This window comes from Trichosurus vulpecula, chromosome 3 (assembly GCF_011100635.1).
Source record: "Trichosurus vulpecula isolate mTriVul1 chromosome 3, mTriVul1.pri, whole genome shotgun sequence".
NCBI classification, from domain to species: domain Eukaryota; kingdom Metazoa; phylum Chordata; class Mammalia; order Diprotodontia; family Phalangeridae; genus Trichosurus; species Trichosurus vulpecula.
The window spans coordinates 71,448,368-71,467,371 of record NC_050575.1 but is presented as its reverse complement, the minus strand read 5'-3'; the positions used below and the strand labels follow the sequence as shown (position 1 = coordinate 71,467,371).

Genomic DNA, 19,004 nt, shown 5'->3' with positions numbered 1-19,004 from the left:
CTTCTCCTCTTCTTCTCCCCATTATAACTACCCAGGACCTCCCACTGAAGTACCCATCTGGGTCAGCTCTGCTTATAAGTATCCCATGCCCCTCATCCTTAACTCCAATGTCCCATCAAAATTTCCCTTTATTTGTATCTGACACACTGCTCTATGAAAACTTGTTACTTGGTGACAGCAGCTCATACTAGTCTATCCTTCCTAAGTAGCATTTCATTTTAACAGGGGGCTATAGAAACACAAAGTCTTAACCAAATCACTGACTTGCATGGTTTGAAGGAAAGACACTAAGAGATGAAGTCATTCACTATACATTCATCAAACACATTCATCAGTCTCAGAGCAAGGACTAGATGCCAGGCTTCCTGATTCGTGATCCATTTGTCTTTCCATAGGGCCAAACTGTTGCTTTTGTCTTGTTAAAGATCAAGGCAGCATCTGAATCTCCTAAAGGCCCTCTGATTTAATCCTTGTGGTATATTCATCTTTCAGCCTCAACCTACTGGCCAAGATGGCTCTGTCAGTGGATTCCTCTTGGTATCGCTGGCAAGGGCAAGTTAAGGACAACTTCTTCCAGACTCCTTCAGAATCTACCCCACTGCTGTCTGTGGCTAAAGAGAGACAGAGCTACAATCTGAGTCAACAACGGATCGTTTTTCCTAACAACAAGATATTTCACGAAGACTGGGCCAAAGTTTCCAAGTTTTACTCTGGCAACAGGATTCATACCACCAAATACACCCTGTTCAACTTCCTACCCCGAAACCTCTTTGAGCAGTTTCACAGGTACATAGCTGCTGCTGTTAAATAGTATAAGATCATGGGATCAGAGCTGGAAGGGACTTCAAAGATCATCTCATCTAGCACCTTAATTTTACAGATGAGAGAACTGAGATCCAGGGATGAGATATGCTCAAGATCACACAGGTGGCTCTCATTAGTCAAAAAAACAAAAAAAAAATGACTGAATCTGTTTCAGATCAAGATTAACTGATCTCTCGAAGGTTTACTGGTATGAAGAATTTTACAAACATGACTAGATCTCAAAGTTATGGCAGGAATAACCTATGATGTTGACCTTTTTTGTTTGTTTGTTTAAATGATGGTTGACAGAGGTGGTTTATGAAAAAGCTGCATTAAGAGGGACTTTAGTTAGACACAAGAAAGAATTCTGTGACAATAAGAAGCAGTTTAACACTGGGGCAGATGGAATTTCCTTTATGTATTTTTAAAGTTCAATAGATTCTGCCCAGTTTTAGAAGAGTTTAAAGGACAGACTTGATGAGATTAGGAATCAGGGTCATGAATATTAGTCTCATTTCTGCTACTAACCAACTACGTAACTTCAGATCAGTCATAGAATTATAGAATCCTAGAATTAAAAGAGATCCTAAACCATAATCAAGTCCAATCTGCTAATATGCCACCCAATGCAGAAATCCCTTATACAATATCCCCAACAAGTGGTCCTCTGTCATCATATTGAGTGCCTCCAGTGACAGGAAGTCATTATTTTATAAGCTAGCCCATTCAATTATTGGGTATCTAAATATTGGCAAGGTCTTACATATATTGCACGGAGATCTGCCTCTCTGTAACTCCCTTTCATAGTTCAGCCCTCCAGATGATCACAGAATGATTCTGATCTCTCTTCCACTGACCAGTCCTTCAGGTACTGGAAAATAGTTATCAAATCTTCCAGCTAAGTGTCCCAGGAAACCTTTCATGGCAAGATTTTCCAGATCCCTCTGGATACCATTCTCTCTCCTATCAGCCCATTCTAGCTTACCTGTGTCACTTTTTCAATGATGCCCCAAAGAAGACACAACCTTCCAGATATCAAATGTGATAGGGACTATTAGATCCTTTCATCTGAATATTGCAATTTCTGCCAAAGCATTAGCTCTTTGAGCAACCGCATTACATTTTTGGCTTCTGTTAATGTGGTCAACTAAAAAATTGTGGTCAGCCAAAACCCGCCAGCTTCTTTAACGTGAACAGCTGTTCAGTCGTGTTTCACCCAATCTGCATTTAACCCCTTTGAGCTTCCATTTTCTCATTTGAGAAATGCACAATAAAATGCCTGTCTCATCTACCCGACAAGATTTTTTTCAATTAAATAACATATGTGAAAGCCTTTGGAAAAATATAATACAATTAGCAAACGCCAGGTACTATTCTAAACCAGGAATAACCAGGAGCCCATGAACTTGGTTTTCAAAAAATATTTTGATGACTCAAATATTTTAATATAATTGCTTTCTTCTATAATGCTATGTATTTTATTTTAAGCATTTAAGAGTGTTAATCCAAGAAGACATTTGTAGTCTTTACCAAACTGCCAAAAAGAAACTATGGCACAAAAATGGTTAAGAACACCTGCTCTAAAGTTCCCCTTTATCCCTAAAATGCTCCAGTTCTAACTGTATTAGTAGATAGAGCTTAGGACTTAGAAATAAGAGATCTGAGTTTGAATCCTGCCCCGCCAACCTTACTACCTATATGATCATGGGGAGGATAGTAATCTCAAAGATTCCATCTCTTCATCTGTAAAATGCATATATTAGCTTAGTTAATTAATAATTAATGGTTTTATTATTTTTTATTTTATTATACTACAATAATATATTATATTATTTTATATTATATATTATAATTATATTTAATATATCATAGCTATATGTTAAATATAATTATAACAATATTAATATCATTTTATTTATTTTGTTTTAAAATATTCTAAAATATTTTATTAATTTGTTCACGTATTTACTTTATAAATATTATTTATTATTAAATAAGTTAATTAATAATATTAGTTCATATAATAGGCTAAGGATTACCAAATGTTTTAGAAATCTGATCTCATTTTCTCCTCACAACAACCCTGGGAGGTAGGTGTTATCACTATCTGCTTTTTACTGATGAGAAAACTAAGGCAGATAGAGGGTTGCACAGCTAATATCTTATATGAACTGGCTGGATTTGAACTTGTGTCTTCTGGCCAACTCTACTGGACTGTGCCACCTTGTTGCAGAAAAATTCTGTCACAACCACTTTCCTAGGGTTGTGAGGAAAAGACTTTGAAGACTTTAAAGCACTGTGCAAATGAATTATTAATATTATTGTGAGAATTTCATATTTGCTAGCATAGAGTCAAGAATATGACAGAAAAACAGAAAATGTATTTTGCTCCCTGGTTACTTTTTGTTTGGTTGGATTTGGTTTTTTTTCTTTTGTTTTGCCTTCCAAGCATGATTTGAATTCTAGTACCTTTTTGCCTCTTGCAGGTGGGCCAATCTCTACTTCCTCTTCCTGGTGATTATTAACTGGATGCCATCTATCGAGGTCTTCCACAGAGAAATCACCATGTTACCTTTGGCCATTGTTCTCCTGATCATCATGGTGAAAGATGGCGTGGAAGACTACAAGAAATACCGATTTGACCGAGGGATCAACTCTGCTAACATTCAAATATATGAAAAGTAAGAGAAATAATATCTGTTTATTTTATCATTTCTCAGAACAGGTCTGCACGACCTTGTTTGTTTGTGCAAGCAAGAGTCTGGCCTCCCTTTTGTGCTGTGTTTTTCTTATGTACAGCTCATCTATAAAAATAATAAATTCTATTTATACCACTCTTTTCTTCAAAACATCTGAGAGAAGTAGATAATGCAAGGATCCCTCTTTTACACATGATAAAACTAAGATTCAGAGCAATTACAGGACATGCACATAGTGTTTGAGGCCTGACTTAAGATGGGACCCAAGTCAATATTCTTTCCGTATACCACATTGACTCTTTCCATGCTGGTGCAAGGACATTTAACAGAAATGTGGGACTTGATCAGCAAGCATTTATTAAGTGCCTACTGTGTAGTAGGCACTGGAGATGGTGTTAGTATCCTTACTTATTATTAAATGTCTGAAGATTAAAAACCAACATGGTATAGTGACTAGGGATTCATCCTTAGTATCAGGAAGACTTGGGTTTAGGGTCCACCTCTGACTCATACTGCCTTTGTGAGCTTGGGTGGGGGTGGGGGGGGGGGTGCAAAGCATTTAACCTCTCAATGCCCCCAGGTAACTCTCTAATCCTCTAAATTGAAAAAAAGGTACTTATCTCCCTTGGTAGAGAGAGCTTCCTCCCTGGGAGTTCTGTATACCAAGAAAATCACAGTGACATCCCTATCCCATGTTTTGAAGACTGGAAGCAAAGGAAGGAAGAATAATTATAGTACTCAATTATAATGCCCCCTAAGGTTTACTAAACACTTTCCTTATGGCAAACCTATAAGGTAAGTAGTATATTGATGCCCATTTTTATACATGAGGAACCTGAGGCCCAGAAGGGTTAAGTAAATTTCCCAAGGTCACACAGCTGCTAAGTTGTAGAGATTTGAAATTTGAATCCAGGATCTCTGACCTCAGATCTAGTACACTTTGCACTGTGCACTGCCTCTCATACTTATATAGCACTTTGAAGTCTACAAAGTACACGTGGGACAGATAATATAAGTATTATTATGCCCATTGTGCAGATAAGGAAATCAAGGCACTTAAAGGTTAAGTGATTTTTCCATAGTCATACAGTTAACATCTTGGTCAAATGAAGGAGTTAGCATAAAACAATTGGAAATAAATATTGCAGAATTTAAACGAGCAATGCGTGGTCCCAATGAAGAGATGTGAGAACAAGCCCCCACTCTTCTCTTTTGAAGTATTTGGTCAGTGAGTGTGCAATATTACTTTTTTTTTGAAGTGTTGATCAGTGTTGCTGATTTTTTCTCTCTTTCCTCTTCTTTTTTTTTCCTTTTAAAATTATTTGCTATATGGGATGGCTGTCTGGGAGAGAGAAAGGAAAGGGGAGGAAAATAGGGGGAAATTAAGTGGTATGAAACCAAAAGATACCAATAAAAATCTACTTCAAAATAATTTTTAAAATGAAGAAGTTGGGCTACATGATCTCTAAGAATCCTTCCAACTCTAACATTCTGTGCCTAGTCCACTGTGATCTCCTATGATTTATCCAAGGATGTGAGTTGCCTGGCAAATAAAATCATTAGGGACTTTTTAGGACACTCACTGCCATCTACAATGTGAGGCATGCCATCCCTATGATGGGATGAAATAGGATGATTGTTCCAGGATCAGTGCTGCTTCAGGGACCAAGTGCCGAGCGGTAATTCAGAGAGGCAAGCAGTAGAAGATGAAAGAGATTACTTTTTATATAAAAGATCTTAGGCATACATGCACACACACACATACACAGGCATATATGTTATGAGTCCACGGTATCCACCAACCATCATGGAGGTAAACAGTAGCTATCTTACCCACCTAACTTTTATAACTTCTCCTCTTTAAATAATTTGCATGATGTCCATTTGTAACTCCATTTTACCTACATATAAATTAAGGCAAAAGAGGAAAGGAAGGAGAGAGAAACATGTACCCAAAGTGACTTCTGTCTTGTCCCTAAACCCTGACAACCCTGATAATGGTTATATATGTGTATATGTAGATGTAGATATAGATGTGTATGTGTATGTATATATATAATGTATATATAATATAAATGCTTAGAGCCATCAGAAATGCCACAAACAAACTCAGAAATATCTAAGATTGAGTGAGTGAGGAGTTCTGGAAAAGATCTTCCAAGTGATATATAAAAATTGCGTTATACCAGGAAAACACAGTGGGGAAACAAGAGCCATCTGCTCGGGCATCTGTTCCCTAGATCCCTGGGCCATCAGAGGCAGAATTCATTGTTAAGTATTAGCATCGAGGGATGGGGCTTTCAGGTTCACCCAAGAGTCTGATGCCAAAGAGATGCTGAGTTATTTTTTTTAATCATACATTTCACAACCCAGAAGTAGTTGATTGGCAAACTGTCAAGAATTAGCCATATTTACCATGTCTTGATAATTATATAATGATAGGAGAATAGGATAGGATAACTGATAGGTATAAATAATCCAAAAACTGCAAGGAAAGCTGAACTTCAAGCCTATTCAGTCAAATGTGAATGAATTTACGGGATCCTTTACTAAAAGCAAACAATAGGATCATAGGCTTTAGATCTGGCAGGAAATTTTAGTTGTTCTTTGAGGAGAAGAATGGGTGGGAATGAAGAAAGAGTAGAGAATTAGCTGACTCATTAGCTATTTCTGTGACACTATACGAAATCAAATGACCTGTCTTAATCCCCACGTCCTCTTCCGTAAAATAAAAGGTTCAACTGGATGGTCTCTACAATCCCTTATAACTCTAAATCTTGTGCAATGAATATTTATTAAGTCTCTACCATGTACCAGGTACTGTGCTATGTGCCAGGGGTATAAACTTAAAAGAGACACTGTTCTTGCCCTCAAAGGGCTTGCTTTCTCCTGGGGCATACAACACATATGGAGGTGTTTGGGGTTTAAGGCCTGTGAAAGATGTTCTGTAAAGAAACCTTTTCCTGCTTCATCATTTTGCCAAAGACTAGGCCTGGATCCATACATTGGGCTCATGATTTGATTAGTGGCCCTGGTGCATGCTGGCTTCCAGTATTTCATTCTGGACTATCTTCAGCATAAGTTCCTGCAATTAGTGATTGGTTAGCATAGTGCTTGGCACCTTGTTCTTCACAGAGTAGTAGAGAAATGACAACACGGGAAATTTAGACTAGCTAATAGGAAGAATTTCCCATTGTGATAATCTACTAAGGAGAGCAGCCTGTCAAGAAATCCAGGTATTTGGAAAACCACTCATTCCTTGCAATGCACATATAAAGAAGACTTTCTCAATCCAGCACCTAGCAAAGGCACAGCCAGAAATTTTTTTTAAAAGAATGTTGCTCCAATTTTACACTTAACCTGGCATGGATATGACTGTAGTCAAGAAAGATTATGCAGGAGAGGCCAAGAAACTGTTAGAATTAATGGAAAACTCAGAAAAAATTAGAATGCACTCTAATGGAAGCTGGATCCTTAAAAAGTGGTAAATAGAACATTCTGGGTTGCATCGTAAATGGCAGTGGAATGCTTCTCCCATGAAGATGCCCCCCCCAGATGATGGAGTGCTCCATAAAAGCTTATTCCACACTGATAGTCCTGCTTGCTTCATTCTGCAGATGAGGCATCATGGATTCATTCATTTGTTCAACACACCATCAGTACCTGTGGTATACAACACATTGATATGACCCTTGAGAGATGAGCTAAACACTTCCACGGTGTTCTCAATAGACCATTATCAACCGACGCTGAAGCCATTGACCATTTGCCTCAAGTTAAAGCCAGTCCCTTTCTAGCTGAACTTCCAACTGAAGAAAAGGTTTTGAATGTCGTTAGGCTCCTCTCATGTGCTGGTGCTGATTCCATTCCAGCAGAGATCTACAAGATGGTGGGGTGGGGTTTGCTGCTCATACAAAAGCTGACAGCAATCTTCCAAGTTGTATAGCAAGTGGAAGTTTTCCCAGAGACCAAGGATGCCATCTCTATAGAAGAAAAGGAGATAGGTTGTTTTCTGACAACCACAGATGGGAGGTGGAGGGGTGTCTCTCTTGGTCATTGTTGCAACATTCTTGCCAAAGTCCTCCTTAATCAGCTAATCCTTCACCTGAAAAGATGGTCATCTACCCAAGAACCAGCTTGGCTTCAGAAAGGAACAAGGAACAGTTCATGTGGTGTTTGTTGCCTGACAACTCCAGGATAAATGTTGGGAACAGAATAGGGGTTTGTACACAATGTTCATTGATCTAATCAAGGCCTTTGATACGTCAACCATGAGTGCCTATAGAAGATCATAGCAAAATTTGGTTACCCAGAGAAGTTCATCAGAATTGCATACCAGTTTTCTGACATCATGCTTTCAAGGGTTCTGGATAACGGACAATGCTCTTGTGCTTTCCCAGTCACCAAAGGAGTAAAGCAGGGCTATGTGCTCGCTCCCATGTTTTTAGCATGATATTTTCAGCAGTGTCAGGTGCCTTCAACAGAGACAAAAATGGCATTGGCATTGAGGTCAGCTGCTGCGCTGATGGTAAATTATTTAACTTGAAAAGGCTACAAGCCAAGAGTAAAATGGAGGGAGAGTTAGTGCACAATCTGTTGTTTGTAGATGATTGTGCATTCAATGCAGGCTCTGAGATGAAATAAAGTATGAATCAATTCTCTGCCCCTTGTGCTAATTTTGGCCTAACAATTAACTACAAGAAAACAGAGATTCTCCACCAAACAACACCACACCATCCATATGTAGAACCATTGGTTACAGCAAATGGAGAAATTTTGAATGCTGTGGACAAGTTCACTTACGCTGGCAGTGTACTTTACAGGGATGTAGATACAGATGATGAGGTAGATGCACATATTGCCAGAGCTCAGCATTTGGGAGGCTCAAAGAATGCATGGGCCAAAAGAAGTATTAGACTGACTACCAAACTGAAGGTCTATGGAGCTATTGTGCTGTCCTCATTGTTGTATGCCTGTGAAACATGGACAGTTTACCATCTCCACACCAGAAAATTGAATCACTTCCATTCAAATTGTCTTAGGAAGATTCTGAAGATCCCTTGGCAAGATAAGGTACCTGGAAGCTAAGGTCCTTCCTTGAGCAGAACTGCCAAGCATTCAAACTTTACTGCAATGATACTGCAGCTCCAATAGGCTGAACGTCTTGCTCAAATGCCAAAATTGTTCTTGCTTTAAAGACTATTTTTACAGAGAACTCACACAAGGCAAGCACTCACATGGTGGTCAGAAAAAGCAATACAAGGACACTCTCAAGAACTTTGGTATCAACTATGAATTGTCGGAGACACTAGCACAGGACCACCCAGCATGGCATGCCCACATCAAAGAAGGCTCTGTACTCTATGAACAGAGCAGAATTGCAGTAGCTCAAAAGAAATGTGAGATGCACAAATTTAGAAACATCTCCCTCTCAAATGGCCACACAGACTATTTGTGTCTAACTTGCGGTAGAGCCTTCCGAGCTCATGTGGGTCTGATCAACCACAGCCAGACGCACTGTACATTGACCCCGACACTGTGATGTCATTTTGTTCCTCTTCCAGCACGAAGGACAAACAACAACAATCATAACAATGAAACACATTGCGCCAGGCTCTGGGGACCATGAAAAGAAAGGTATCATGGAATATTGCATGAACCCTAGGCTTAGAGTCAGGAAACTTGGGTTTATGCCCAAGCTCTGACACTTAATCATGTGGTTGCAGGCAGGTCTCTTTATCATTCTAAGTCTGTTTTTTCATGTATAAAGTGAGGAATTACCTAGGGCCAGAACTTGGTAAATTTTCTTTTTGTTGTCTCCACTCTCTGATGTGTCTAGCCATTTACTTGTAATAGCTACCTCAGAGGAATATTGTGAGAAATGTTTATTTTTTTAGCTTTAATTTAATTTATTTAATATATTTAGTTTTCAGCATTGATTTTCACAAGAGTTTGAATTACAAATTTTCTCTCCATTTCTACCCTCCCCCCACTCCAAGATGGCATATATTCTGGTTGCCCTGTTCCCCAGTCAGCCCTCCCTTCTGTCACCCCACTCCCCTCCCATCCCCTTTTCCCTTCCTTTCTTGTAGGGCAAGATAAATTTCTATGCCCCATTGCCTGTGTATCTTATTTTTTATTTGCATGCAAAAACTTTTCTTTTTGTTTCTGAACATCTGTTTTTAAAACTTTGAGTTCCAAAGAGAAACATGTTTCTTAAAACTGTACAGAACTATATGCTTTACAGAACCACCAAATCTTTTTTCATATGAACCCACACCTCTTCCATCCTGAATTTGTGAGGTTGAATTTTTTGGAAGTTCGATGACTTGCCCAAAGTCTCACAGGTAGAGCATCAAAGGTGAGATTTGATCCTTGGTCTTCTAAGTTCGGAGCCAGTCTTCTTTTGAAGCTCCTAATGTCGATTCCACAAAGAACCAAAACAGTTTCCATGTCAAAAAGAAGCAAGAAAAGGCATTTCCTTCTATCTGCTGTCTGAGACCCTCAAGAGGGCACTTAAATCAATGATGCCCAGTGTCCAGGGCAAATAAAGATAATTGCCTGTATGTGGAAAAACAAAAACAAGGTGTGAGTCTTTACTGTCACTCTGATTTAGTTTCATCATAGCAGGTACATGCCATCATGATCTTAAACATTTTCCTTTCTTGATCCCTCTATCTTTTTGGTCTCATTGAGACTGGGCTCCCGCCTGACAGTTTCCCTGGCCACCATTTCTAGCTCTGGCTACACTTTCACTCATATCCTTCCATCCAACCCAACTCACTGGTGAGGAAAGAATTGGAAAACTCCTTGCTCCCCATCACCACTTCCAGACTCTCCCTCTATCACCATCAATTAGTAACCATGCCTCCTTTGAGGTTCATTCCATCCATATTTATCACCCAATTAAGATGCTGGTAGCTCTTGTCTACAGACCTCCTGGATACTCTCTCCTTCCACGAAGAGTTCAGTGCCTGGTTCATGGTCTTTTTCTCCTCTACAGCTCCTGCTCCAATACTAAGAGATGTCAACATATATATTACTAAGTCATTCAAACACCATCACCTCCAAATTCCTCAACCTATTCATTTCCGATGACCTCCTCCACCCCACCTGAATTACACACAAAAATATTTGGTCATATCCTTGCCATTGCCCACAAGCATTCCGTATATATACTCATGAACTCGGAAATTCCTTTGTCTGATCATAGTCTGTTGTCATTCCACCTCTGCCTTACAACTCCATCCCCTGTTCTTTGTTCTTATGACAACCACCAACTCCTCTAGCCCTCAGTTCTTTGGCCTGCCATCACCCCCACCCTAGCTACACTTTCCTCCCCTCCCCACCTTGACCCATTGGAAGCAGTTCAGCTCTACAATGCCTTCTCCCAACTCCCTTGCCACTTTATCCCATCAAAGATCTTGCCTTGCCAAACCTCATTACCTTCACTTCTAGTCATATGCTGCTGAATAAAGCTGGAGAAAATCATGAAACCATGGGCCTACTACAGCTTGATGTTACATAATCTGAACTGGGCCCTCAGTGAGTCAAAGCAATCCTTTTACCTCCCTAATCTATTCATTAGAGCAGCTAGGTGAAGCAGTAGATAGAGCGCTGGGCCTGCAGTCAGGAAGACCTTAGTTCAAATCTGGTCTCAGACTCTGTGACCCTGAGCAAGTCACCTAATTCTGTTGGCCTCAGTTCCCTGCAAAATGAACTGGAGAAGGAAATAGCAAACCACTCAGTATCTTTGCCAAGAAAACACCAAATGGGGTCATGAAGAGGTAGACACAACTAAACATCAGCAACAATCTATTTGTTATTTCACTTATCACATCTGCTTTTCCAAACCTTTTCATCCCTCCTCAAATCTCCCATATCCTCTCAGCTAAGAACTTTGCCTCATATTTAACTGAAAAGATTAAGGCAGTTCTCAGAGAGCTCCCTCTTCGCATCTGTTCCTCATCTTGCATTGCTCAAACGCCTTCTGCCGCTATTTCTTCCTTCATGCTTGTTTAACATGAAGAGGTAACCCTTCCTGCCAAGGCAAACCCCTCCACATGCACAAGTGATCCCATTCACCCCATCTTCTCCAGCACATCATCTCTGCTCTCTCAATAATTCTTAATCATTCCCCATCTACTGTCAAACCATATCACACTCCTTTCTTCCTTATCCCCCCACCACCTACTCAAACTCTAGTGGCTCCCCATTACATACAGAATTAAATATAAAATCCTCCATTCAGCTTTTAAAGTTCTTTGTAACCTGGACCTGATACATATCTTTATATCGTTCTTACACCCACATATATACTTAGGTATACAGTGACACTGGTCCCTTATCTGTTCTTTACATAAAACCCTAGGTCTGCTGACTATGAGCATTTTTATTGGCTGTCCCATACCTGGAATTCTGCTCCACCCCCCCCCCATCTCCACCTTTTAGCTTCCACAGCTTCCTTCAAGCCTTGCTAAAGTCCTCCCTTCTACAAGAAACCTCTCCCAGTCCTCCTTAATCTTTATACCTTCCCTCTGAGACTACCTCCATTTTCTCCAATATTTATCTTGTTTGTACATAGTTGTTTGCGTGTTGTCTCCCCCATCAAATTGTGAATTCCTTGAGAGCGGGGACAGGATTTTGCCTTTCTTTGTATCCCCGGAGCTTAGCACAGTGCCTGGCACATAGTAGGACTATAATAAATGCTAGATGATTTGTCTTGATTTGGTGTGGCACTGGGGCAGGGGGTGAGGAGGGATACACAGACGAAAAAAACATGTTTCCTACCGCCTTGGAACTCATAATCCAGGGAGGATGGATTTATAATACCTACATTAAGATTCAATAACTACAATAAACATGAGAGAGGTATGGAGTACTATATATATATATATATATATACATATATATATATATATATACACATATATATAATATAGCATTGGGAGCTTTGAGATGAAACTTGAGAAAGACAAAGCATAGAGATTCATGATGGCATAAGAACTAACTTCAGAACGTCTTCTTGCAGATGTTTGACAGGGGCCCAATAGTGGACCCAAAAGGTTGCTGTTATCATTCAATCATGTACGACTCTTTGTGACCCCGTGATGGGGTTTTCTTAGCAAAGATATTGGAGCCATTTACCATTTTCTTGTCCAGTGTGCTCCCATTTTACAGATGAGGAACTGAGGCAAATAGAGGCTAAGTGACTTGCCCAGGGTCACACTGCTAGTAAGTGTCTGAGGTCAGATTTGAACTAAGATCTTCCCAATTCCATGTTCAGTGTTCTATCCACTGTACCATCTAGATGCCTCAACCAAAATGTTACCTTTTCTTTATCATGTGAGAATCATGGCTTATTCTTAGATCTTAACTAGGTAGGCTTTAGGACCCAGAGTCAATTCACCTGCCTGCATGACTGGGTGAAAGGGGAAGATACCTGTGGGTGACGTAGGCATTTCAACAGGTGGAGAAGGAAGAAGCCAGGTTAGGCACACGCCTCTCCCTAGACCAGTTTTTGAACTTCATTTGGATCTCTTGCTCCCTTTATTTACCACCCCCTCCCGCTGTTTGGATTATCAGTCTGGGAGAGGAGGCAGAAGACACTGGCCCAGAGAAAGGAAGAAAAGGATGTCTGGACCATGCTGCTGAATAATGGAGCTGCTCAAAAAAAATCTTTTTTACCGGGAAATAAAGAGCCATGGCATGACCCCTGAGACTCAGGAGAAGGCAGAGATGAAAAAGGAAGCAAGAAAAAAGAAGAAGAAAGAGGAAAGAAAGCATATTGTGGTCTCTAACCTGAACTTTGAAGGAAGACCCCCAAAAGAAAACCCCAATCAGCAATACAAAAGAAACCAAATCAAAACAACCAAGTACACCTGGCTGTCCTTCCTGCCCAAGAACATACTTGAGCAGTTACATCGGTTTGCCAACGTCTACTTCGTGGTCATTGCAGCCCTGAATTTTGTCCCAGTGGTCAATGCTTTCCAACCAGCTATAGGCCTGATTCCAATCTGTATCATCCTGCTGGTAACTGCCCTGAAGGATGCCTGGGAAGACCTTCGCAGATACAAGTCCGACAAGATAATCAATACTCAACACTGCTTCATCTACAGCAGGTAAATAAGACAACTCATTGGGATCTAGATGGGTCTCACCTCCATCGGGGGGAGGGAGATGTTTTGTAAAAATAAGGGAGTATATTGTTGTTCTGTTGCTATTAGGTCATTATTCATTCTTGTCTGACTCCATGACCTCATTTGGGGTTTTCTTGGCAGAGATACTGGACTGGTTTGCCATTTCCTTCTCCAACTCATTTTACAAATGAGGAAACTAAGACAAACAGGATTAAATGACTTGCCCAGAGTCACACAGCTAGTATGTGTCTGAGGCCAGATTTAAACAAAGGTCTTCCTGACTCCGGGCCTGGTGCTCTGCCCACTGCGGTTCAAACCACAACATTGGGAATGCCAGACTAAAACTCCTATGGCAAGGGGAGGCTGATATTCAATATACTCTGAAATTTAAAATGGTGGCAGTCATCGTTTAAATAAAAAACAACAAAAAAAAACTTTTTTCAGTGAAATTCTCCCAGCATTTAAGTATTTTATGTAAATGTTGACCTCTTCAGAGGTCAGTGCAGGAATTTTCACATCGGTGTTGTTTAGACAGACTCTAATGGGCACACAAACGAGAAAGGGGCATAATTCTCTTCAGCAAAAATTAACAGTAACCTGAAGTACCTTTTAGAAACCCTCTCCTGTCCCCCCCAGTCTGATCTTACATTAATCCATCTTCAGTACTGCCCCATGTCTACATGGGAGGCAGCAGAGTATAGGGAGAGAAGCCATGAGAGGCAGCCTGACTAAGGGTATAAAGAGCCAATCTCAGAGTCAGAAAGAGCTGTCTGGAAGTCCAGCTTCAGACACATTTTGGCTTTGGGCCCTTGGGAAAATCAATGTACTTCTTTCCTGGGGCAATTCTCTAAGCAGAATAGTTGTCCATTGGTATTGTTCGAGGGAGTTTCCTCTCAGGGAGGTCCCTGTAACCATTTAAACCAGAGGTCTGAACTAAAAGAAAAAAAAAGAAGTAGCAGCATTGAAATAGGAGTCAGAAAACCTGAGAGAAAGAATAACATAGTAGGTGGAGGGTTAGACATAGAATCAGGAAGACTGATGTTCAAATGGTACCATTGAAATTGGCTGTGTGAGAGAAAGCAAGTCACATAACCTCTCTGGGCCTCACTTTCTTCCTTTGTAAAATAAGCAGGTTGGACTAGACGGTCTCTTAAAAGCTCAATTTGAGTTGAAATCCAGCCTCAGACACTGACTAGCTGGGTGACCTTGGGCAAGTCACTTAACTTCCATTTGCTTCAGTTTCCTCATTCCTAAAATAGGAATTGTAGCATTTATCTTGCAGGGTTGCTCAGAGGTTCAAATGAAACGATAATTGTAAAGAGCTAGCCCAGTACTAGGCACACAGTAAGTGCTATATAAACGTTTGCTATTAGCTGTTGTTATTATCTCTTCTAGGTCTACAAAAATATATAATTTTATTATTATATGCACTGGAGTTGAGGTCTCCAAGAGGTCTCCAGTAGAGTACCGCGGGGATCTGTGCTTGGTTCTATGACGTTTAATGTGTTTATCAATGACCTGGATAGAAGCCCAGAAGACACACCCATCAGATTTGCAGAAGACACAAGCTTAGAGGGAAAGCCACCATAATAGAGGACAGGGTTGGGATCCAAAAAGATCTCAACAGACTAGTGAATTGGACTGACTCTAATTAGATGAAATTCATTAGGGATAAATGTAAAGTCTTATACTTGGGCACACAAATTCAGCTTCACAAATGCAAGTGGAGGAGAAATAGACAACATTTTTTTTCTGGAAAAAATGCAGCATAATAATAATCAATGTGATGGCACAGCCCAAAAGAAAGCCCCCACAGTCTTGGAGGCTGTTAAGAAAGCCGTAACTTCCTAGAACACTGTGATAGTTCTCCTGCACTGTGTGTTCATAAGACCTTATCTTGAATATTATGTTCAGTTCCAGGCATCACAAGTTAATGAGAACTGGACAGTGCCCAAAGGAGGCCAACCAGGATGGTCAAGGGCTTGGAATCCATGTCATAAAAAAAATCCTTTGAAGAAATTGGGAACATTGGCCTAGAGAACATTCAGGGGGTAACAGGTGCCCAAAGGAGACCAACCAGAGTGGTCAATGGACTGGAATCCATGTCATAAAAAATCCTTTGAAGAAATTGAGAAATTGGCCTAAAGAAGATTCAGGGGGTAGTATAATAGTCGTCTTCAACTATTCAAAAGGAAGAGAGATTAGATTTGTTCTGTTTGGCTCCAGCGGTTAGGAGCAGTGGATAAAAGTTGCAAAGAATCAGATTTGAGCTTTACATCAGGAAAAAATTTCCTCACAAGGACAGTTGTCCAAAATTAGATGCCCTTCCTCAAGAGGTCTTGGGCTCCCATTCTTAAAAACAAATGGCGGTTGGCTTGCCTACTATGTTATAATGGGGATTATTTTTGTGTGTAGATTGTACTAGATGAAAGGTCTCTTCTAATTCAAATTCTGGGATTCTATAAAGTCTGGTTTGAACCAGCTCTATTGGGTGAATGAATTAAGCATCTGTTTAACAGTGGGTATAGAGATTCAAACACAGGACTTACTCTTAGTTAAATAGAACAAGACAGGGTTGGTTGAGACTGTCCCAAGTTTGTGTCAGTATGTGTTGTCCCAAACAAAATATAAAAACTGGCTTTACCAGAGAGAATATGGGGTCAGGTGATCTTTCAGAGGTAGCAAGTGGCAAAAATAGATGATTTTATAGATGGCAGGGGGAAGACTTGATTTCTTAGCAAGTAAAGGAAATCATCATCACATTGAAGAAACATGAGTATGTCTCCCACAATACTCTTCCAGCCTTTTATCGTATCAGAAATTCATGTCTAGTTTCAGCAGAAGTGGGAATGGAAGTGTGCTCAAGTTACAGAAATAACTCCTTTCCCCAGCATGTTATCATTGGTCTGCGTGACCTGGGGTTCAAGATGTGTAACTGATGGACTGCCTATTATTGACAGTTCAGGGAAGGAAACAATGAGTTTCTTACATTTGTGGCAAAACTCCAAAGGCTGCAGGTTCCCCACCCCGATACCTCCAAATGGCTGTATCAGGAGGACTCCTAATAAGTTTCTTGATGAAATAGACTCAAGACCTGAAGATCTGAGTGCTTGGTTTATGGATATCCCCCCAAACAAATTCCACACCTGCTTCCAGGCACTATACTATATTCCCAGACTCTTTCTTTTCCTCCAGGATTCAGGACAGAAAGAATGCTAGATCTTAAAAAAAGAAAACCAAACAGACTCTTTTCTTGGCAGTTGGGTGTGATTCTTTTGAAGGTAGACAGTTTTACTAAATATCTACAGGTGAAGTATTTTGTTAAGGAAAAGACAGGGGAAGAAATAACTGCTGATATATGATCAGTTTACTTACAGGAGTGTTTTTAAAGCAAAGTCCATCTTCCTTTTCTTCCCCCCGTGAATTTTGTTTTCTTCACTTATTTCTTTCCTTGATTTTATGTTAATGAAAGAGACATTGATGAAGTGAAATGTGAAATAAAGTGAGCTTTCTTCCCTGGGAAGGATAATAATTCTGGATTGCTACACCTTTTTGTTTGAGAACCACCAAACCAGAGACATTAAACATGTAGTTTGCGTTGCCCTTAACATTCCCAAATGTAACCCAAACCACTTAACAAAATAAATAAAAATACAATAAAACGTAGATAATGTTGATATGTGGTTTTCTAAGTCAATATGCACTCACAGGGATCCTTGTGTATAGTTTAGTGGCCCCTCATTTCTATCTGAGTTTGACACCACTGCTCTAACCCATGGGGCAGTTAAATATTGTTGCCCCAGCATGCTTCCTATGTCACGGCTGCTTCTCACATGCAGCGCTTGCTGACATCCTTACGAATGCTGGATGCCTTTGCTCAGATGGAAGGGTGACAACTGAAATCAGAGATTGTACAGATTTTAGGACCACAGTGTGATAAAGTGGCATTAGAAGTCCCAGCTGTGCTCGAACTAGCTGAGAGACCCTAAGTGAGTCATTTAACCTCACCTGGCCTCAGTTTTCACATCTAAAATGAAGTGGTTAGACTAGATGGTATCTCCCTACCTGGTCTAAATCTATGGTCCTAGTCTAGTTGTTTCTTAGGGAAAAGGATATGGGATTTTACAGTAACATGGCACCCTTCCCTGAAGCCTCAAAAGACCCATTCTAACATCTAAGGTAAAGGAAACTTTCTAGGCATTTTTATGCAGTGAGAGAAGCACTGGACAAAGACTCAGAACAAATCAGGAACCTACTCTGAACCTCAGCTTCCCATTCTATAAAATGAGGTTTTTATTTATAGATATTTAGATATATAGATATAGATGTATATGTATGTGTGTATACATATATACACACACACATATATGCATATATATATATGCTTTGGAAAATATAAAGAATTATATAAGTATAAGGCACGATCTTTGCTGTTGATAGACAAAGAAGAGAATGGTTGTTATTGTTGTTTGGTTATTTCAGTCACATCTGACTCTTCCTGACCCCATTTTGGGTTTTCTTCTCAAAGATACTAGAGTAGTTCGCCATTTTCTTCTCTAGCTCATTTTACAGATGGGGAAACTAAGGCAAACAGGGTTAAGTGACTTGCCCAGGGTTCACACAGCTAGTAAGTGTCTGAAGGTGGATTTGAACTCAGGAAAACCCTGATCGCCCCACCACCACCTGCTCCTGGAAATAATAGCTATCAAAGACCCATCCTTTTTTTTAATCTTATTTTATTATTTTATTTTTTTTGGAGGGGGAAAGGCAAGACAATTGGGGTTAAGTGACTTTCCCAAGATCACACAACTAGTAAGTGTCAAGTGTCTGAGACCGGATTTAACTCAGGTCCTCCTGGTTCCAGGGTCTACACTCTACTCTCTGTACCACTTAGTTGCACGAGGGAATTAGCTTTTGCCAAACAGCGATGGCCCAAGATGAGATGCTGGACATAGGATATTGGATCCTGAGAGGACAACTTTATTTCTGAGAAGCAACACAGAATCACTTCTTTCATTTCAAGTTTTGGCTAAGATTACTTAATCTTAGCTTCGCCTAAACTTTAGAAATTAAAGTCCTTTCATTTAATTTCTTTCCCATTAAAGAGTTGGGCACCTGATTTTTCCTTATAACACACTGCATTATAATTTAACATCGGTTTGTTTATACCCTGGTATGGGTGTGTGTCTTTTTACAGAAACCAGGAGCCTCATTAACTGAACTGTAATCCAGTTGGAGCATTTTATTTTAATCTAGTAACTATTCTTGTATCTTAAGGTGAGCCACTAATCAGATTTATGATACTGCTTTGAGAAATGATTAAATTTGGCACTGTATTTCCTTAGTTTCTCCCAGGGCTCAA

The 19,004-nt window shown here is 40.0% G+C and overlaps 1 protein-coding gene across 1 annotated transcript in view; it reads left to right on the top strand.

Moving 5' to 3' along the window:
* Positions 1-505: 505 nt before the first annotated feature.
* The window catches only part of ATP10B (ATPase phospholipid transporting 10B (putative)), a 147,729-nt gene continuing 129,230 nt past the window's right edge, over positions 506-19,004 (top strand). The window contains exons 1-2 of the mRNA XM_036749742.1: positions 506-786; positions 3,291-3,485. Coding sequence (XP_036605637.1) covers positions 512-786; positions 3,291-3,485 — 470 coding nt within the window. The 5' untranslated portion in view covers positions 506-511. The remainder of the gene's footprint in view (positions 787-3,290; positions 3,486-19,004) is intronic.